This window comes from Salmo salar, chromosome ssa06, assembly GCF_905237065.1.
Source record: "Salmo salar chromosome ssa06, Ssal_v3.1, whole genome shotgun sequence".
Classification (NCBI taxonomy): domain Eukaryota; kingdom Metazoa; phylum Chordata; class Actinopteri; order Salmoniformes; family Salmonidae; genus Salmo; species Salmo salar.
Genome location: NC_059447.1, coordinates 93594643 through 93617778, shown reverse-complemented (window position 1 = coordinate 93617778; position 23136 = coordinate 93594643). Strand labels below are relative to the sequence as shown.

General features: G+C 43.7%; 1 protein-coding gene across 1 annotated transcript in view; it reads right to left on the bottom strand.

Moving 5' to 3' along the window:
• Window positions 1-845: 845 nt before the first annotated feature.
• Window positions 846-23136, bottom strand: part of nbas (NBAS subunit of NRZ tethering complex) — a 307080-nt gene continuing 284789 nt past the window's right edge. The window contains exons 52-54 of the mRNA XM_045721215.1: window positions 20722-20875; window positions 17266-17397; window positions 846-1537 (exon numbers count right to left, since the gene is read on the bottom strand). Of these exons, the coding sequence (XP_045577171.1) occupies window positions 1262-1537; window positions 17266-17397; window positions 20722-20875 (562 nt within the window). The 3' untranslated portion in view covers window positions 846-1261. The remainder of the gene's footprint in view (window positions 1538-17265; window positions 17398-20721; window positions 20876-23136) is intronic.

Genomic DNA, 23136 nt, shown 5'->3' with positions numbered 1-23136 from the left:
TCCCTCCCTACACACTCTCTCCCTACTCTCCCTCCCTCCCTCCCTACTCACTCCCTCCCTCCCTCCCTCCCTACTCACTCTCTCCCTCCCTCCCTACTCACTCTCTCCCTCCCTCCCTACTCACTCTCTCCCTCCCTCCCTACTCTCTCCCTCCCCACTCTCCCTCCCTCTCTACTCACTCTCTCCCTCCCTCCCTACACTCTCTCCCTCCCTCCCTACCCACTCTCTCCCTCCCTACCCACTCTCTCTCCCTCCCTCCCTATCTACCCACTCTCTCTCTCTCCCTCCCTCCCTACCCACTCTCTCCCTCCCTACCCACTCTCTCCCTCCCTACACACTCTCTCCCTCCCTACACACTCTCTCCCTCCCTCCCTACCTACTCACTCTCTATCCACCCTCTCCCTCCCTACTCTCTCTCTCCACCCTCCATACTCCCTCCCTACTCACTCTCTCCCTTCCTACTCACTCTCTCCCTTCCTACTCACTCTCTCCCTTCCTACTCCCTCTCTCTCCCTCCCTACGTCTCTCTCCCTCCCTACCTACTCTCTCTCTCCACCTCTCTCTCTCTCCACCTCTGCCCTCTCTCTCTCTCCCTCCCAACTCACTCTCTCTCCCTAATCTCTCTCCCTCCCTCCCTAATCTCTCTCCCTCCCTCCCTAATCTCTCTCCCTCCCTCCCTAATCTCTCTCCCCCTACGGTCTCTGAAGAAGAGAGCCGTTTCCAAAAGGAAATGTTTCAGATGTTTTCAAGGACGACTCCGTGTGGACATTGATTGTGTAGATCCAGGAACATGACTCAACAAACAAACAAACAGGAAATGATAAGAGGCGTTGAATACAACCAGCTCATTAGACGTCGTTTATCCATTTCAAATCATCACAAATACCTTCCAACTTCAATACATCGTAGGACTACAATTAATTATTTATTTAGATTAATATGGATTTAATTATTTATTTGTGTTTTATTTCAGGTCAAAGCACGCGTGTTTTGCAGAACACTGGACAGCCAATCGTAACAGCAGCAGAACAGGTCTTCTTCCACTTAACGACATGAAGAAAAAAAAAGAACACCCTATTTAGCCAATTACAGTGCTCGTGTGAGAATTAGTGCACGTACGTGCGACAACACCCAGAGCCACTCGGTTTTCAGGGCCAATTTGTTTTCTAGTAATGAATAGATAACATTAGTAACACAATAACAGCGACTAAATTATCTACAGTCAATTAAGTGCGTCTGTCTGGCTTCCTCTCCGGTAAACTCAGAGCCACTTCTTAACGACAGCGAGAGCTGTGTTAAACGTGGCGAGACCCGGGTGGGTACCACGGTGGGTCAGAAGCAGAGAACCGGCCTGAGCTCGGTACCCAGCCTGGAGCAGCTCTGACGCGGCCTTCTCCACGTCCCAACCTCCCTCTCGGTGTCTGGAGAGCAGGTGGGCGCTGAGAGGAGAGTAGAGGGGGGACGATACACACCCTACCAGGAGACCAGCATCGAGCAGGAGAGACAGGAGCTCCGGGTCGCAGGTAGAATCACACACCTGGGAGAGGAGGGTACACGGTTAAAAAACACAGGAGACAAACAGTGTGTGTGAGTAGACCTCACAGTGAAATGCTGAATACAACAGGTGGTAGACCTCACAGTGAAATGCTGAATACAACAGGTGTAGTAGACCTCACAGTGAAATGCTGAATACAACAGGTGTAAGACCTCACAGTGAAATGCTGAATACAGCAGGTGTAGTAGACCTCACAGTGAAATGCTGAATACAACAGGTGTAGTAGACCTTACAGTGAAATGCTGAATACAACAGGTGTAGTAGACCTCACAGTGAAATGCTGAATACAACAGGTGTAGTAGACCTCACAGTGAAATGCTGAATACAACAGGTGTAGTAGACCTCACAGTGAAATGCTGAATACAACAGGTGTGTAGACCTCACAGTGAAATGCTGAATACAGCAGGTGAGTAGACCTCACAGTGAAATGCTGAATACAACAGGTGTAGTAGACCTCACAGTGAAATGCTGAATACAACAGGGTGTAGACCTCACAGTGAAACGCTGAATACAACAGGTGTAGTAGACCTTACAGTGAAATGCTGAATACAACAGGTGTAGTAGACCTCACAGTGAAATGCTGAATACAACAGGTGTAGTAGACCTCACAGTGAAATGCTGAATACAACAGGTGTAGTAGACCTCACAGTGAAATGCTGAATACAACAGGTGAGTAGACCTCACAGTGAAATGCTGAATACAGCAGGTGTAGTAGACCTCACAGTGAAATGCTGAATACAACAGGTGTAGTAGACCTCACAGTGAAATGCTGAATACAACAGGTGTAGTAGACCTCACAGTGAAATGCTGAATACAACAGGTGTAGACCTCACAGTGAAATGCTGAATACAACAGGTGTAGTAGACCTCACAGTGAAATGCTGAATACAACAGGTGTAGTAGACCTCACAGTGAAATGCTGAATACAGCAGGTGTAGTAGACCTCACAGTGAAATGCTGAATACAACAGGTGTAGTAGACCTCACAGTGAAATGCTGAATACAACAGGTGTAGTAGACCTCACAGTGAAATGCTGAATACAACAGGTGTAGTAGACCTCATAGTGAAATGCTGAATACAACAGGTGTAGTAGACCTCACAGGTGTAGTAGACCTCACAGTGAAACGCTGAATACAACAGGTGTAGTAGACCTCACAGTGAAATGCTGAATACAACAGGTGTAGACCTCACAGTGAAATGCTGAATACAACAGGTGTAGTAGACCTCACAGTGAAATGCTGAATACAACAGGTGTAGTAGACCTTACAGTGAAATGCTGAATACAACAGGTGTAGTAGACCTCACAGTGAAATGCTGAATACAACAGGTGTAGTAGACCTTACAGTGAAATGCTGAATACAACAGGTGTAGTAGACCTCACAGTGAAATGCTGAATACAACAGGTGTAGTAGACCTCACAGTGAAATGCTGAATACAACAGGTGTAGTAGACCTCACAGTGAAATGCTGAATACAACAGGTGTAGTAGACCTCACAGGTGTAGTAGACCTCACAGTGAAATGCTGAATACAACAGGTGTAGTAGACCTCACAGTGAAATGCTGAATACAACAGGTGTAGTAGACCTTACAGTGAAATGCTGAATACAACAGGTGTAGTAGACCTCACAGTGAAATGCTGAATACAACAGGTGTAGTAGACCTCACAGTGAAATGCTGAATACAACAGGTGTAGTAGACTTTACAGTGAAATGCTGAATACAACAGGTGTAGTAGACCTTACAGTAAAATGCTGAATACAACAGGTGTAGTAGACCTTACAGTGAAATGCTGAATAGAACAGGTGTAGTAGACCTCACAGTGAAATGCTGAATACAACAGGTGTAGTAGACCTCACAGTGAAATGCTGAATACAACAGGTGTAGTAGACCTCACAGTGAAATGCTGAATACAACAGGTGTAGTAGACTTTACAGTGAAATGCTGAATACAACAGGTGTAGTAGACCTTACAGTGAAATGCTGAATACAACAGGTGTAGTAGACCTTACAGTGAAATGCTGAATACAACAGGTGTAGACAACCTCACAGTGAAATGCTGAATACAACAGGTGTAGTAGACCTTACAGTGAAATGCTGAATACAACAGGTGTAGTAGACCTTACAGTGAAATGCTGAATACAACAGGTGTAGACGACCTCACAGTGAAATGCTGAATACAACAGGTGTAGACCTCACAGTGAAATGCTGAATACAACAGGTGTAGTAGACCTCACAGTGAAATGCTGAATACAACAGGTGTAGTAGACCTCACAGTGAAATGCTGAATACAACAGGTGTAGTAGACCTCACAGTGAAATGCTGAATACAACAGGTGTAGTAGACCTCATAGTGAAATGCTGAATACAACAGGTGTAGTAGACCTCACAGTGAAATGCTGAATACAACAGGTGTAGTAGACCTCACAGTGAAATGCTGAATACAACAGGTGTAGTAGACCTTACAGTGAAATGCTGAATACAACAGGTGTAGTAGACCTCACAGTGAAATGCTGAATACAACAGGTGTAGTAGACCTCACAGTGAAATGCTGAATACAACAGGTGTAGTAGACCTTACAGTGAAATGCTGAATACAACAGGTGTAGTAGACCTCACAGTGAAATGCTGAATACAACAGGTGTAGTAGACCTTACAGTGAAATGCTGAATACAACAGGTGTAGTAGACCTCACAGTGAAATGCTGAATACAACAGGTGTAGTAGACCTCACAGTGAAATGCTGAATACAACAGGTGTAGTAGACCTCACAGTGAAATGCTGAATACAACAGGTGTAGTAGACCTTACAGTGAAATGCTGAATACAACAGGTGTAGTAGACCTCACAGTGAAATGCTGAATACAACAGGTGTAGTAGACCTTACAGTGAAATGCTGAATACAACAGGTGTAGTAGACCTCACAGTGAAATGCTGAATACAACAGGTGTAGTAGACCTCACAGTGAAATGCTGAATACAACAGGTGTAGTAGACCTCACAGGTGTAGTAGACCTCACAGTGAAATGCTGAATACAACAGGTGTAGACCTCACAGTGAAATGCTGAATACAACAGGTGTAGTAGACCTCACAGTGAAATGCTGAATACAACAGGTGTAGTAGACCTCACAGTGAAATGCTGAATACAACAGGTGTAGTAGACCTCACAGTGAAATGCTGAATACAACAGGTGTAGTAGACCTCATAGTGAAATGCTGAATACAACAGGTGTAGTAGACCTCACAGTGAAATGCTGAATACAACAGGTGTAGTAGACCTCACAGTGAAATGCTGAATACAACAGGTGTAGTAGACCTCACAGTGAAATGCTGAATACAACAGGTGTAGTAGACCTCACAGTGAAACGCTGAATACAACAGGTGTAGTAGACCTCACAGTGAAATGCTGAATACCACAGGTGTAGTAGACCTCACAGTGAAATGCTGAATACAACAGGTGTAGTAGACCTCACAGTGAAATGCTGAATACAACAGGTGTAGTAGACCTCACAGTGAAATGCTGAATACAACAGGTGTAGTAGACCTCACAGTGAAATGCTGAATACAACAGGTGTAGTAGACCTCACAGTGAAACGCTGAATACAACAGGTGTAGTAGACCTCACAGTGAAACGCTGAATACAACAGGTGTAGTAGACCTCACAGTGAAATGCTGAATACAACAGGTGTAGTAGACCTCACAGTGAAACGCTGAATACAACAGGTGTAGTAGACCTCACAGTGAAATGCTGAATACAACAGGTGTAGTAGACCTCACAGTGAAATGCTGAATACAACAGGTGTAGTAGACCTCACAGTGAAATGCTGAATACAACAGGTGTAGTAGACCTCACAGTGAAATGCTGAATACAACAGGTGTAGTAGACCTTACAGTGAAATGCTGAATACAACAGGTGTAGTAGACCTCACAGTGAAATGCTGAATACAACAGGTGTAGTAGACCTCACAGTGAAATGCTGAATACAACAGGTGTAGTAGACCTCACAGTGAAATGCTGAATACAACAGGTGTAGTAGACCTTACAGTGAAATGCTGAATACAACAGGTGTAGTAGACCACACAGTGAAATGCTGAATACAACAGGTGTAGTAGACCTTACAGTGAAATGCTGAATACAACAGGTGTAGTAGACCTCACAGTGAAATGCTGAATACAACAGGTGTAGTAGACCTCACAGTGAAATGCTGAATACAACAGGTGTAGTAGACCTCACAGTGAAACGCTGAATACAACAGGTGTAGTAGACCTCACAGTGAAATGCTGAATACAACAGGTGTAGTAGACCTCACAGTGAAATGCTGAATACAACAGGTGTAGTAGACCTTACAGTGAAACGCTGAATACAACAGGTGTAGTAGACCTCACAGTAAAATGCTGAATACAACAGGTGTAGTAGACCTCACAGTGAAACGCTGAATACAACAGGTGTAGTAGACCACACAGTGAAATGCTGAATACAACAGGTGTAGTAGACCTTACAGTGAAATGCTGAATACAACAGGTGTAGTAGACCTCACAGTGAAATGCTGAATACAACAGGTGTAGTAGACCTCACAGTGAAATGCTGAATACAACAGGTGTAGTAGACCTCACAGTGAAATGCTGAATACAACAGGTGTAGTAGACCTCACAGTGAAATGCTGAATACAACAGGTGTAGTAGACCACACAGTGAAATGCTGAATACAACAGGTGTAGTAGACCTCACAGTGAAATGCTGAATACAACAGGTGTAGTTGACCTTACAGTGAAATGCTGAATACAACAGGTGTAGTAGACCTCACAGTGAAATGCTGAATACAACAGGTGTAGTAGACCTCACAGTGAAATGCTGAATACAACAGGTGTAGTAGACCTTACAGTGAAATGCTGAATACAACAGGTGTAGTAGACCTCACAGTGAAATGCTGAATACAACAGGTGTAGTAGACCTCACAGTGAAATGCTGAATACAACAGGTGTAGTAGACCTTACAGTGAAATGCTGAATACAACAGGTGTAGTAGACCTCACAGTGAAATGCTGAATACAACAGGTGTAGTAGACCTCACAGTGAAATGCTGAATACAACAGGTGTAGTAGACCTCACAGTGAAATGCTGAATACAACAGGTGTAGTAGACCTCACAGTGAAATGCTGAATACAACAGGTGTAGTAGACCTCAGGAAGAAACAGGTGTAGTAGACCTCACAGTGAAATGCTGAATACAACAGGTGTAGTAGACCTCACAGTGAAATGCTGAATACAACAGGTGTAGTAGACCTTACAGTGAAATGCTGAATACAACAGGTGTAGTAGACCTCACAGTGAAATGCTGAATACAACAGGTGTAGTAGACCTCACAGTGAAATGCTGAATACAACAGGTGTAGTAGACCTCACAGTGAAATGCTGAATACAACAGGTGTAGTAGACCTCACAGTGAAATGCTGAATACAACAGGTGTAGTAGACCTTACAGTGAAATGCTGAATACAACAGGTGTAGTAGACCTCACAGTGAAATGCTGAATACAACAGGTGTAGTAGACCTCACAGTGAAATGCTGAATACAACAGGTGTAGTAGACCTCACAGTGAAATGCTGAATACAACAGGTGTAGTAGACCTTACAGTGAAATGCTGAATACAACAGGTGTAGTAGACCTTACAGTGAAATGCTGAATACAACAGGTGTAGTAGACCACACAGTGAAATGCTGAATACAACAGGTGTAGTAGACCTTACAGTGAAATGCTGAATACAACAGGTGTAGTAGACCTCACAGTGAAATGCTGAATACAACAGGTGTAGTAGACCTCACAGTGAAATGCTGAATACAACAGGTGTAGTAGACCTCACAGTGAAATGCTGAATACAACAGGTGTAGTAGACCTTACAGTGAAACGCTGAATACAACAGGTGTAGTAGACCTTACAGTAAAATGCTGAATACAACAGGTGTAGTAGACCTTACAGTGAAATGCTGAATACAACAGGTGTAGTAGACCTCACAGTGAAATGCTGAATACAACAGGTGTAGTAGACCTCACAGTGAAATGCTGAATACAACAGGTGTAGTAGACCTCACAGTGAAATGCTGAATACAACAGGTGTAGTAGACCTCACAGTGAAATGCTGAATACAACAGGTGTAGTAGACCTCACAGTGAAATGCTGAATACAACAGGTGTAGTAGACCTCACAGTGAAATGCTGAATACAACAGGTGTAGTAGACCTCACAGTGAAATGCTGAATACAACAGGTGTAGTAGACCTCACAGTGAAATGCTGAATACAACAGGTGTAGTAGACCTCACAGTGAAATGCTGAATACAACAGGTGTAGTAGACCTCACAGTGAAATGCTGAATACAACAGGTGTAGTAGACCTCACAGTGAAATGCTGAATACAACAGGTGTAGTAGACCTCACAGTGAAATGCTGAATACAACAGGTGTAGTAGACCTTACAGTGAAATGCTGAATACAACAGGTGTAGTAGACCTTACAGTGAAATGCTGAATACAACAGGTGTAGTAGACCTTACAGTGAAATGCTGAATACAACAGGTGTAGTAGACCTCACAGTGAAATGCTGAATACAACAGGTGTAGTAGACCTCACAGTAAAATGCTGAATACAACAGGTGTAGTAGACCTCACAGTGAAATGCTGAATACAACAGGTGTAGTAGACCTCACAGTGAAATGCTGAATACAACAGGTGGTAGACCTCACAGTGAAATGCTGAATACAACAGGTGTAGTAGACCTCACAGTGAAATGCTGAATACAACAGGTGTAGTAGACCTTACAGTGAAATGCTGAATACAACAGGTGTAGTAGACCTCACAGTGAAATGCTGAATACAACAGGGTGTAGACCTCACAGTGAAATGCTGAATACAACAGGTGTAGTAGACCTCACAGTGAAATGCTGAATACAACAGGTGTAGTAGACCTCACAGTGAAATGCTGAATACAACAGGTGTAGTAGACCTTACAGTGAAATGCTGAATACAACAGGTGTAGTAGACCACACAGTGAAATGCTGAATACAACAGGTGTAGTAGACCTTACAGTGAAATGCTGAATACAACAGGTGTAGTAGACCTCACAGTGAAATGCTGAATACAACAGGTGTAGTAGACCTCACAGTGAAATGCTGAATACAACAGGTGTAGTAGACCTCACAGTGAAATGCTGAATACAACAGGTGTAGTAGACCTCACAGTGAAATGCTGAATACAACAGGTGTAGTAGACCTCACAGTGAAATGCTGAATACAACAGGTGTAGGTAGACCTTACAGTGAAATGCTGAATACAACAGGTGTAGTAGACCACACAGTGAAATGCTGAATACAACAGGTGTAGTAGACCTTACAGTGAAATGCTGAATACAACAGGTGTAGTAGACCTTACAGTGAAATGCTGAATACAACAGGTGTAGACAACCTCACAGTGAAATGCTGAATACAACAGGTGTAGTAGACCTCACAGTGAAATGCTGAATACAACAGGTGTAGTAGACCTCACAGTGAAATGCTGAATACAACAGGTGTAGACCTCACAGTGAAATGCTGAATACAACAGGTGTAGTAGACCTTACAGTGAAATGCTGAATACAACAGGTGTAGTAGACCTTACAGTGAAATGCTGAATACAACAGGTGTAGTAGACCTCACAGTGAAATGCTGAATACAACAGGTGTAGTAGACCTTACAGTGAAATGCTGAATACAACAGGTGTAGACCTCACAGTGAAATGCTGAATACAACAGGTGTAGTAGACCTCACAGTGAAATGCTGAATACAACAGGTGTAGTAGACCTTACAGTGAAATGCTGAATACAACAGGTGTAGTAGACCTCACAGTGAAATGCTGAATACAACAGGTGTAGTAGACCTCACAGTGAAATGCTGAATACAACAGGTGTAGTAGACCTTACAGTGAAATGCTGAATACAACAGGTGTAGTAGACCTTACAGTGAAATGCTGAATACAACAGGTGTAGTAGACCTCACAGTGAAATGCTGAATACAACAGGTGTAGTAGACCTTACAGTAAAATGCTGAATACAACAGGTGTAGTAGACCTCACAGTGAAATGCTGAATACAACAGGTGTAGTAGACCTCACAGTGAAATGCTGAATACAACAGGTGTAGTAGACCTCACAGTGAAATGCTGAATACAACAGGTGTAGTAGACCTCACAGTGAAATGCTGAATACAACAGGTGTAGACCTCACAGTGAAATGCTGAATACAACAGGTGTAGTAGACCTCACAGTGAAATGCTGAATACAACAGGTGTAGTAGACCTCACAGTGAAATGCTGAATACAACAGGTGTAGACCTCACAGTGAAATGCTGAATACAACAGGTGTAGTAGACCTCACAGTGAAATGCTGAATACAACAGGTGTAGTAGACCTCACAGGTGTAGTAGACCTCACAGTGAAATGCTGAATACAACAGGTGTAGTAGACCTTACAGTGAAATGCTGAATACAACAGGTGTAGTAGACCTTACAGTGAAATGCTGAATACAACAGGTGTAGTAGACCTCACAGTGAAATGCTGAATACAACAGGTGTAGACCTCACAGTGAAATGCTGAATACAACAGGTGTAGTAGACCTCACAGTGAAATGCTGAATACAACAGGTGTAGTAGACCTCACAGTGAAATGCTGAATACAACAGGTGTAGTAGACCTTACAGTGAAATGCTGAATACAACAGGTGGTAGACCTCACAGTGAAATGCTGAATACAACAGGTGTAGTAGACCTCACAGTGAAATGCTGAATACAACAGGTGTAGTAGACCTCACAGTGAAATGCTGAATACAACAGGTGTAGTAGACCTCACAGTGAAATGCTGAATACAACAGGTGTAGTAGACCTCACAGTGAAATGCTGAATACAACAGGTGTAGTAGACCTTACAGTGAAATGCTGAATACAACAGGTGTAGTAGACCTCACAGTGAAATGCTGAATACAACAGGTGTAGTAGACCTTACAGTGAAATGCTGAATACAACAGGTGGTAGACCTCACAGTGAAATGCTGAATACAACAGGTGGTAGACCTCACAGTGAAATGCTGAATACAACAGGTGTAGTAGACCTCACAGTGAAATGCTGAATACAACAGGTGTAGTAGACCTCACAGTGAAATGCTGAATACAACAGGTGTAGTAGACCTCACAGTGAAATGCTGAATACAACAGGTGTAGTAGACCTCACAGTGAAATGCTGAATACAACAGGTGTAGTAGACCTTACAGTGAAATGCTGAATACAGCAGGTGTAGTAGACCTCACAGTGAAATGCTGAATACAACAGGTGTAGTAGACCACACAGTGAAATGCTGAATACAACAGGTGTAGTAGACCACACAGTGAAATGCTGAATACAACAGGTGTAGTAGACCTCACAGTGAAATGCTGAATACAACAGGTGTAGACCTCACAGTGAAATGCTGAATACAACAGGTGTAGTAGACCTCACAGTGAAATGCTGAATACAACAGGTGTAGTAGACCTTACAGTAAAATGCTGAATACAACAGGTGTAGTAGACCTCACAGTGAAATGCTGAATACAACAGGTGTAGTAGACCTTACAGTGAAATGCTGAATACAACAGGTGTAGTAGACCTTACAGTGAAATGCTGAATACAACAGGTGTAGTAGACCTTACAGTGAAATGCTGAATACAACAGGTGTAGTAGACCTTACAGTGAAATGCTGAATACAACAGGTGTAGTAGACCTCACAGTGAAATGCTGAATACAACAGGTGTAGTAGACCTTACAGTGAAATGCTGAATACAACAGGTGGTAGACCTCACAGTGAAATGCTGAATACAACAGGTGTAGACCTCACAGTGAAATGCTGAATACAACAGGTGTAGTAGACCTCACAGTGAAATGCTGAATACAACAGGTGTAGTAGACCTCACAGTGAAATGCTGAATACAACAGGTGTAGTAGACCTCACAGTGAAATGCTGAATACAACAGGTGTAGTAGACCTCACAGTGAAATGCTGAATACAACAGGTGTAGTAGACCTTACAGTGAAATGCTGAATACAGCAGGTGTAGTAGACCTCACAGTGAAATGCTGAATACAACAGGTGTAGACCTCACAGTGAAATGCTGAATACAACAGGTGTAGTAGACCACACAGTGAAATGCTGAATACAACAGGTGTAGTAGACCTCACAGTGAAATGCTGAATACAACAGGTGTAGACCTCACAGTGAAATGCTGAATACAACAGGTGTAGTAGACCTCACAGTGAAATGCTGAATACAACAGGTGTAGTAGACCTTACAGTGAAATGCTGAATACAACAGGTGTAGTAGACCTTACAGTGAAATGCTGAATACAACAGGTGTAGTAGACCTTACAGTGAAATGCTGAATACAACAGGTGTAGTAGACCTTACAGTGAAATGCTGAATACAACAGGTGTAGTAGACCTTACAGTGAAATGCTGAATACAACAGGTGTAGTAGACCTCACAGTGAAATGCTGAATACAACAGGTGTAGTAGACTTCACAGTAAAATGCTGAATACAACAGGTGTAGTAGACCTCACAGTGAAATGCTGAATACAACAGGTGTAGTAGACCTCACAGTGAAATGCTGAATACAACAGGTGTAGTAGACCTCACAGTGAAATGCTGAATACAACAGGTGTAGTAGACCTCACAGTGAAATGCTGAATACAACAGGTGTAGGTAGACCTCACAGTGAAATGCTGAATACAACAGGTGTAGTAGACCTTACAGTGAAATGCTGAATACAACAGGTGTAGTAGACCACACAGTGAAATGCTGAATACAACAGGTGTAGTAGACCTCACAGTGAAATGCTGAATACAACAGGTGTAGTAGACCTTACAGTGAAATGCTGAATACAACAGGTGTAGTAGACCTTACAGTGAAATGCTGAATACAACAGGTGTAGTAGACCTCACAGTGAAATGCTGAATACAACAGGTGTAGTAGACCTCACAGTGAAATGCTGAATACAACAGGTGTAGTAGACCTCACAGTGAAATGCTGAATACAGCAGGTGGTAGACCTCACAGTGAAATGCTGAATACAACAGGTGTAGTAGACCTCACAGTGAAATGCTGAATACAACAGGTGTAGTAGACCTTACAGTGAAATGCTGAATACAACAGGTGTAGTAGACCTCACAGTGAAATGCTGAATACAACAGGTGTAGTAGACCTTACAGTGAAATGCTGAATACAACAGGTGTAGTAGACCTTACAGTGAAATGCTGAATACAACAGGTGTAGTAGACCTCACAGTGAAATGCTGAATACAACAGGTGTAGTAGACCTCACAGTGAAATGCTGAATACAACAGGTGTAGTAGACCTTACAGTGAAATGCTGAATACAACAGGTGTAGTAGACCTCACAGTGAAATGCTGAATACAACAGGTGTAGTAGACCTCACAGTGAAATGCTGAATACAACAGGTGTAGTAGACCTCACAGTGAAATGCTGAATACAACAGGTGTAGTAGACCTCACAGTGAAATGCTGAATACAACAGGTGTAGTAGACCTCACAGTGAAATGCTGAATACAACAGGTGTAGTAGACCTCACAGTGAAATGCTGAATACAACAGGTGTAGACCTCACAGTGAAATGCTGAATACAACAGGTGTAGTAGACCTCACAGTGAAATGCTGAATACAACAGGTGTAGTAGACCTCACAGTGAAATGCTGAATACAACAGGTGTAGTAGACCTCACAGTGAAATGCTGAATACAACAGGTGTAGTAGACCACACAGTGAAATGCTGAATACAACAGGTGTAGTAGACCTCACAGTGAAATGCTGAATACAACAGGTGTAGTAGACCTTACAGTGAAATGCTGAATACAACAGGTGTAGACCTCACAGTGAAATGCTGAATACAACAGGTGTAGTAGACCTCACAGTGAAATGCTGAATACAACAGGTGTAGTAGACCTCACAGTGAAATGCTGAATACAACAGGTGTAGTAGACCTCACAGGTGTAGTAGACCTCACAGTGAAACGCTGAATACAACAGGTGTAGTAGACCTTACAGTGAAATGCTGAATACAACAGGTGTAGTAGACCTCACAGTGAAATGCTGAATACAACAGGTGTAGTAGACCTCACAGTGAAATGCTGAATACAACAGGTGTAGTAGACCTCACAGTGAAATGCTGAATACAACAGGTGTAGTAGACCACACAGTGAAATGCTGAATACAACAGGTGTAGTAGACCACACAGTGAAATGCTGAATACAACAGGTGTAGTAGACCTTACAGTGAAATGCTGAATACAACAGGTGTAGTAGACCTCACAGTGAAATGCTGAATACAACAGGTGTAGTAGACCTTACAGTGAAATGCTGAATACAACAGGTGTAGTAGACCTCACAGTGAAATGCTGAATACAACAGGTGTAGTAGACCTCACAGTGAAATGCTGAATACAACAGGTGTAGTAGACCTTACAGTGAAATGCTGAATACAACAGGTGTAGTAGACCTCACAGTGAAATGCTGAATACAACAGGTGTAGTAGACCTTACAGTGAAATGCTGAATACAACAGGTGTAGACCTCACAGTGAAATGCTGAATACAACAGGTGTAGTAGACCTCACAGTGAAATGCTGAATACAACAGGTGTAGTAGACCTCACAGTGAAATGCTGAATACAACAGGTGTAGTAGACCTCACAGTGAAATGCTGAATACAACAGGTGTAGTAGACCTCACAGTGAAATGCTGAATACAACAGGTGTAGACCTCACATTGAAATGCTGAATACAACAGGTGTAGTAGACCTCACAGTGAAATGCTGAATACAACAGGTGTAGACCTCACATTGAAATGCTGAATACAACAGGTGTAGTAGACCACACAGTGAAATGCTGAATACAACAGGTGTAGTAGACCTCACAGTGAAATGCTTAATACAACAGGTGTAGTAGACCTTACAGTGAAATGCTGAATACAACAGGTGTAGTAGACCTCACAGTGAAATGCTGAATACAACAGGTGTAGTAGACCTTACAGTGAAATGCTGAATACAACAGGTGTAGTAGACCTCACAGTGAAATGCTGAATACAACAGGTGTAGTAGACCTCACAGTGAAATGCTGAATACAACAGGTGTAGTAGACCTCACAGTGAAATGCTGAATACAACAGGTGTGTAGACCTCACAGTGAAATGCTGAATACAACAGGTGTAGTAGACCTCACAGTGAAATGCTGAATACAACAGGTGTAGTAGACCTTACAGTAAAATGCTGAATACAACAGGTGTAGTAGACCTCACAGTGAAATGCTGAATACAACAGGTGTAGTAGACCACACAGTGAAATGCTGAATACAACAGGTGTAGTAGACCTTACAGTGAAATGCTGAATACAACAGGTGTAGTAGACCTTACAGTGAAATGCTGAATACAACAGGTGTAGTAGACCTTACAGTGAAATGCTGAATACAACAGGTGTAGTAGACCTCACAGTGAAATGCTGAATACAACAGGTGTAGTAGACCTCACAGTGAAATGCTGAATACAACAGGTGTAGTAGACCTCACAGTGAAATGCTGAATACAACAGGTGTAGTAGACCTCACAGTGAAATGCTGAATACAACAGGTGTAGTAGACCTCACAGTGAAATGCTGAATACAACAGGTGTAGTAGACCTTACAGTGAAATGCTGAATACAACAGGTGTAGTAGACCTCACAGTGAAATGCTGAATACAACAGGTGTAGTAGACCTCACAGTGAAATGCTGAATACAACAGGTGTAGTAGACCTCACAGTGAAATGCTGAATACAACAGGTGTAGTAGACCTCACAATGAAATGCTGAATACAACAGGTGTAGTAGACCTTACAGTGAAATGCTGAATACAACAGGTGTAGTAGACCTTACAGTGAAATGCTGAATACAACAGGTGTAGTAGACCTTACAGTGAAATGCTGAATACAACAGGTGTAGTAGACCTTACAGTGAAATGCTGAATACAACAGGTGTAGTAGACCTCACAATGAAATGCTGACTTACAAGCCCTTTAACCAACAATGCAGGTTTAAGAAAATATGGATAAGAATAAGAAATAAAAGTAACAAGTAATTAAAGAGGGGCAGTAAAATAACAATATATACAGTGTGGAGGCTATATACAGGGGGTACCGGTACAGAGTCAATGTGGAGGCTATATACAGGGTATTACGGTACAGAGTCAATGTGGAGGCTATATACAGGGTATTACGGTACAGAGTCAATGTGGAGGCTATATACAGGGGGTATTACGGTACAGAGTCAATGTGGAGGCTATATACAGGGGGTATTACGGTACAGAGTCAATGTGGAGACTATATACAGGGGGTATTACGGTACAGAGTCAATGTGGAGACTATATACAGGGGGTATTACGGTACAGAGTCAATGTGGAGGCTATATACAGGGTATTACGGTACAGAGTCAATGTGGAGGCTATATACAGGGTATTACGGTACAGAGTCAATGTGGAGGCTATATACAGGGGGTACCAGTACAGAGTCAATGTGGAGGCTATATACAGGGTATTACGGTACAGAGTCAATGTGGAGGCTATATACAGGGGGTACCGGTACAGAGTCAATGTGGAGACTATATACAGGGGGTACCGGTACAGAGTCAATGTGGAGGCTATATACAGGGGGTACCGGTACAGAGTCAATGTGGAGGCTATATACAGGGTATTACGGTACAGAGTCAATGTGGAGGCTATATACAGGGTGTACCGGTACAGAGTCAATGTGGAGGCTATATACAGGGTATTACGGTACAGAGTCAATGTGGAGGCTATATACAGGGTATTACGGTACAGAGTCAATGTGGAGGCTATATACAGGGGGTACCGGTACAGAGTCAATGTGGAGGCTATATACAGGGTATTACGGTACAGAGTCAATGTGGAAGCTATATACAGGGTATTACGGTACAGAGTCAATGTGGAAGCTATATACAGGGGGTACCGGTACAGAGTCAATGTGGAGGCTATATACAGGGGGTACCGGTACAGAGTCAATGTGGAGGCTATATACAGGGGGTACCGGTACAGAGTCAATGTGGAGGCTATATACAGGGGGTACCGGTACAGAGTCAATGTGGAGGCTATATACAGGGGGTACCGGTACAGAGTCAATGTGGAGGCTATATACAGGGTGTTACGGTACAGAGTCAATGTGGAGGCTATATACAGGGGGGTACCGGTACAGAGTCAATGTGGAGGCTATATACAGGGTGTTACGGTACAGAGTCAATGTGGAGACTATATACAGGGGGTACCGGTACAGAGTCAATGTGGAGGCTATATACAGGGGGGTACCGGTACAGAGTCAATGTGGAGGCTATATACAGGGTGTTACGGTACAGAGTCAATGTGGAGGCTATATACAGGGGGTACCGGTACAGAGTCAATGTGGAGGCTATATACAGGGGGTACCAGTACAGAGTCAATGTAACCCCTAAACAGCTGGGTGCTCCAGAGGGGTTGGCTAACAGCAGAAGACTCATTCTGTGAGTCAATACGGAGCAGAAGACTCATTCTGTGAGTCAATACGGAGCAGAAGACTCATTCTGTGAGTCAATACGGAGCAGAAGACCCATTCTGTGAGTCAATACGGAGCAGAAGACCCATTCTGTGAGTCAATACGGATGAATAAAGTGTGATTGTTACCTCGGTGATGTTGTTGATCTGATCCAGGGCCAGCTCTAACAGCTGGGGGTCTTGACTCTCGGTCAACAGTTTCAGAGCTGGGAGCCGTAGGCCTGGTTGGTCCAGGAGCAGGGACGACATGTATCTGATACACTGTAGGGAGAGGGGAGGGAGGAGGGAGGAGGGAGGGAGGGGGAGATGGGAGGGGAGAGGGAGGGATGAGGAAGGAGAGAGGAGGGAGGAGATGGGAGGAGGGAGAGAGGGAGGGAGGGGGAGATGGGAGGAGACAGAGGGGGAGGGAGGGAGGAGGGATGAGGAAGGGGAGGGAGGTAGGGATGAGGGGAGGGAGGGGAGGGGGGAAGGAGGGACGAGGCAGGAGGGAGGGAGGGGAAGGGGGAGGGAGGGAGGGAGGGAGGGAAGGGGAGGAGGGGATGAGGAAGGAGGGAGGGGGGAGGTAGGGAGGGGGGAGAGGGGAGGAGGGAGGGAAGGGAGGGAAGTAGGGATGAGGAAGGAGGAGGGATGAGGAGGGGGAGATGAGGAAGGTAAGGGGAGGGAAGGAGGGAGGGGGGAGGTAGGGATGAGGAAGGAGGGAGGGATGAGGAAGGGTGGGTGGGAAGGAAGGAGGGAGAGAGATGTGGGAAGGAGAGAGGGATGAGGAAGGAGGGAGGGGGAGGAAGGAGGGAAGGAGAGAGGAGGGAGGAGGGAGGGACACATGCAGTACATGTTAAAGAGAGTGGCACGCGGCTGCATGGTGCTGGCGGTAATATACGGACATCACAAGACAATCGGTTTCCCATCATGCTCCAGGGGTTTCATTCTATAGGCTTTAAATTAAAAGTGTGTTCAGAGTGAAACAGTCATCTCTCCTCCACACAAAGATTAGTATAGCTTAGGGACATTATTACCAGGAATATCACAAAGCTATTCACACAGAATACCATTATACTGTCTGGCTCTATACAGAATAACATTATACTACACAGAATACCATTATACTGTCTGGCTCTACACAGAATACCATTATACTGTCTGGCTCTATACAGAATACCATTATACTGTCTGGCTCTACACAAAATACCACTATACTACACAGAATACCATTATACTGTCTGGCTCTACACAAAATACCACTATACTACACAGAATACCATTATACTGTCTGGCTCTATACAGAATACCATTATACTGCACAGAATACCATTATACTACACAGAATACCATTATACTGTCTGGCTCTACACAGAATACCATTATACTGTCTGGCTCTATACAGAATACCATTATACTACACAGAATACCATTATACTGTCTGGCTCTACACAGAATACCATTATACTATACAGAATACCATTATACTGTCTGGTTCTACACAGAATACCATTATACTACACAGAATACCATTATACTGTCTGGCTCTACACAGAATACCATTATACTGCACAGAATACCATTATACTGCACAGAATACCATTATACTACACAGAATACCATTATACTGTCTGGCTCTACACAGAATACCATTATACTGTCTGGCTCTATACAGAATACCATTATACTACACAGAATACCATTATACTGTCTGGCTCTACACAGAATACCATTATACTGTCTGGCTCTACACAGAATACCATTATACTACACAGAATACCATTATACTGTCTGGCTCTACACAGAATACCATTATACTACACAGAATACCATTATACTGTCTGGCTCTATACAGAATACCATTATACTGCACAGAATACCATTATACTGTCTGGCTCTACACAGAATAACATTATACTGTCTGGCTCTACACAGAATACCATTATACTACACAGAATAACATTATACTGTCTGGCTCTACACAGAATACCATTATACTGTCTGGCTCTATACAGAATACCATTATACTACACAGAATACCATTATACTGTCTGGCTCTACACAGAATAACATTATACTGTCTGGCTCTACACAGAATACCATTATACTACACAGAATAACATTATACTGTCTGGCTCTACACAGAATACCATTATACTGTCTGGGTCTATACAGAATACCATTATACTGCACAGAATACCATTATACTGTCTGGCTCTACACAGAATACCATTATACTGTCTGGCTCTACACAGAATACCATTATACTATACAGAATACCATTATACTGTCTGGCTCTACACAGAATACCATTATACTATACAGAATACCATTATACTGTCTGGCTCTATACAGAATACCATTATACTGTCTGGCTCTACACAGAATACTATTATACTGTCTGGCTCTACACAGAATACCATTATACTACACAGAATAACATTATACTACACAGAATACCATTATACTGTCTGGCTCTACACAGAATACCATTATACTACACAGAATACCATTATACTGTCTGGCTCTATACAGAATACCATTATACTACACAGAATACCATTATACTACACAGAATACCATTAAACTGTCTGGCTCTACACAGAATACCATTATACTGTCTGGCTCTACACAGAATACCATTAAACTGTCTGGCTCTACACAGAATACCATTATACTGTCTGGCTCTACACAGAATACCATTATACTACACAGAATACCATTATACTGTCTGGCTCTACACAGAATACCATTATACTGTCTGGCTCTACACAGAATACCATTATACTGTCTGGCTCTACACAGAATACCATTAAACTGTCTGGCTCTACACAGAATACCATTATACTGTCTGGCTCTACACAGAATACCATTATACTACACAGAATACCATTAAACTGTCTGGCTCTACACAGAATACCATTATACTACACAGAATACCATTATACTGTCTGGCTCTATACAGAATAACATTATACTACACAGAATACCATTATACTGTCTGGCTCTACACAGAATACCATTATACTACACAGAATACCATTATACTGTCTGGCTCTACACAGAATAACATTATACTGTCTGGCTCTATACAGAATACCATTATACTACACAGAATACCATTAAACTGTCTGGCTCTACACAGAATACCATTATACTGTCTGGCTCTATACAGAATACCATCATACTACACAGAATACCATTATACTGTCTGGCTCTACACAGAATAACATTATACTGTCTGGCTCTACACAGAATACCATCATACTACACAGAATACCATTATACTGTCTGGCTCTACACAGAATACCATTATACTACACAGAATACCATTATACTACACAGAATACCATTATACTACACAGAATACCATTATACTGTCTGGCTCTACACAGAATACCATTATACTGTCTGGCTCTACACAGAATACCATTATACTGTCTGGCTCTACACAGAATACCATTATACTGTCTGGCTCTACACAGAATACCATTATACTACACAGAATACCATTATACTGTCTGGCTCTACACAGAATACCATTATACTACACAGAATACCATTATACTACACACTGTCCAGCTCTACACAAACACTGGTAGGTGTTACCTGTGCAGGTAGTTTGTGTTTGGAGGGGTAGAGGGAGCGGACCATGTTCATGATCTCCTGACCCAGGTCCAGTCCGATCTCTGACCCTTGACCTCTGCAGCATTCTATTAGGGTCGAGGTCAACACCACCCAGGGGTTACGCTCAGACTGAGCACTGAGGATGAGGCGCAGAAAAGACAGGTTACTTGTGTGGGTCTGGAAAATGTGTGTGTTTGTTCAAAACTGTAACCGAAGATAACTGAGAAGAGGAGGAGGGATGAGGAGAAGACAGGAGAAGAGGAGGAACAGAAGGAGGGATGAGGCTGAGGAGAAGACAGGAGTGTGTGTGTGTGTGTGTGTGTGGTGTGTGTGTGAGTGAGAGGAGTGTGTGTGTGTGTGTGTGTGTGTGTGAGACCAGTGTGTGTGTGTGTGTGTGTGTGTGTGTGTGTGTGTGTGTGTGTGTGTGTGTGTGTGTGTGTGTGAGACCAGTGTGTGTGTGTGTGTGTGTGTGTGTGTGTGTGTGTGAGACCAGTGTGTGTGTGTGTGTGTGAGACCAGTGTGTGTGTGTGTGTGTGTGTGTGTGTGTGTGTGTGTGTGTGTGTGTGTGAGACCAGTGTGTGTGTGTGTGTGTGTGTGTGTGTGTGTGTGTGTGTGTGTGAGACCAGTGTGTGTGTGTGTGTGTGTGTGTGTGTGTGTGTGAGACCAGTGTGTGTGTGTGTGTGAGACCAGTGTGTGTGTGTGTGTGTGTGTGTGTGTGTGTGTGTGAGACCATGTGTGTGTGTGTGTGTGTGTGTGTGTGTGTGTGTGTGTGTGTGTGTGTGTGTGAGACCAGTGTGTGTGTGTGTGTGTGTGTGTGTGTGTGTGTGTGTGAGACCAGTGTGTGTGTGAGACCAGTTGTGTGTGTGTGTGTGTGTGTGTGTGTGTGTGTGTGTGTGAGACCAGTGTGTGTGTGTGTGTGTGTGTGTGTGTGTGTGTGTGTGTGTGAGACCAGTGTGTGTGTGTGTGTGTGTGTGTGTGTGTGTGAGACCAGTGTGTGTGTGTGTGTGTGTGTGTGTGTGTGTGAGACCAGTGTGTGTGTGTGTGTGTGTGTGTGTGTGAGACCAGTGTGTGTGTGTGTGTGTGTGTGTGTGTGTGTGTGTGTGTGTGTGAGACCAGTGTGTGTGTGTGTGTGTGTGTGTGTGTGTGTGTGAGACCAGTGTGTGTGTGTGTGTGTGTGTGTGTGTGTGTGTGTGTGTGTGAGACCAGTTGTGTGTGTGTGTGTGTGTGTGTGTGTGTGTGAGACCAGTGTGTGTGTGTGTGTGTGTGTGTGTGTGTGTGAGACCAGTGTGTGTGTGTGTGTGTGTGTGTGTGTGTGTGAGACCAGTGTGTGTGTGTGTGTGTGTGTGTGTGTGTGTGTGTGAGACCAGTGTGTGTGTGTGTGTGTGTGTGTGTGTGTGTGTGAGACCAGGTGTGTGTGTGTGTGTGTGTGTGTGTGTGTGTGAGACCAGTGTGTGTGTGTGTGTGTGTGTGTGAGACCAGTGTGTGTGTGTGTGTGTGTGTGTGTGTGTGAGACCAGTGTGTGTGTGTGTGTGTGTGTGTGTGTGTGTGTGAGACCAGTGGTGTGTGTGTGTGTGTGTGTGTGTGTGTGTGAGACCAGTGTGTGTGTGTGTGTGTGTGTGTGTGTGGTGTGTGTGTGAGACCAGGTGTGTGTGTGTGTGTGTGTGTGTGTGTGTGTGTGTGTGTGTGTGTGAGACCAGTGTGTGTGTGTGTGTGTGTGTGTGTGTGTGTGAGACCAGTGTGTGTGTGTGTGTGTGTGTGTGTGTGTGTGTGTGTGTGTGTGTGTGTGTGTGTGTGTGTGTGTGTGTGAGACCAGTGTGTGTGTGTGTGTGTGTGTGTGTGTGTGTGAGACCAGTGTGTGTGTGTGTGTGTGTGTGTGTGTGTGTGTGTGTGTGTGAGACCAGTGTGTGTGTGTGTGTGTGTGTGTGTGTGTGAGACCAGTGTGTGTGTGTGTGTGTGTGTGTGTGTGAGACCAGGTGTGTGTGTGTGTGTGTGTGTGTGTGTGAGACCAGTGTGTGTGTGTGTGTGTGTGTGTGTGTGTGTGTGTGTGTGTGTGTGTGTGTGTGAGACCAGTGTGTGTGTGTGTGTGTGTGTGTGTGTGTGTGTGTGTGTGTGTGTGTGTGTGTGTGTGTGTGAGACCAGTGTGTGTGTGTGTGTGTGTGTGAGACCAGTGTGTGTGTGTGTGTGTGTGTGTGTGTGGTTGAATTCATTCTGCCACTGTGTCTTCTTATTGTCTCAGCCTTTAGGCCTACTGTATATATCACAGTGTCAAGGCATATGAACTAACAGGTATAGAGCAAATAACACAATTATCACAACACACAGGTTGGAATAGAACGTCTCCACCTCCTCCTTCTACCTCTCCTTCCCTCCTCCTTTCCCCACCTCTCCACCTCCTCC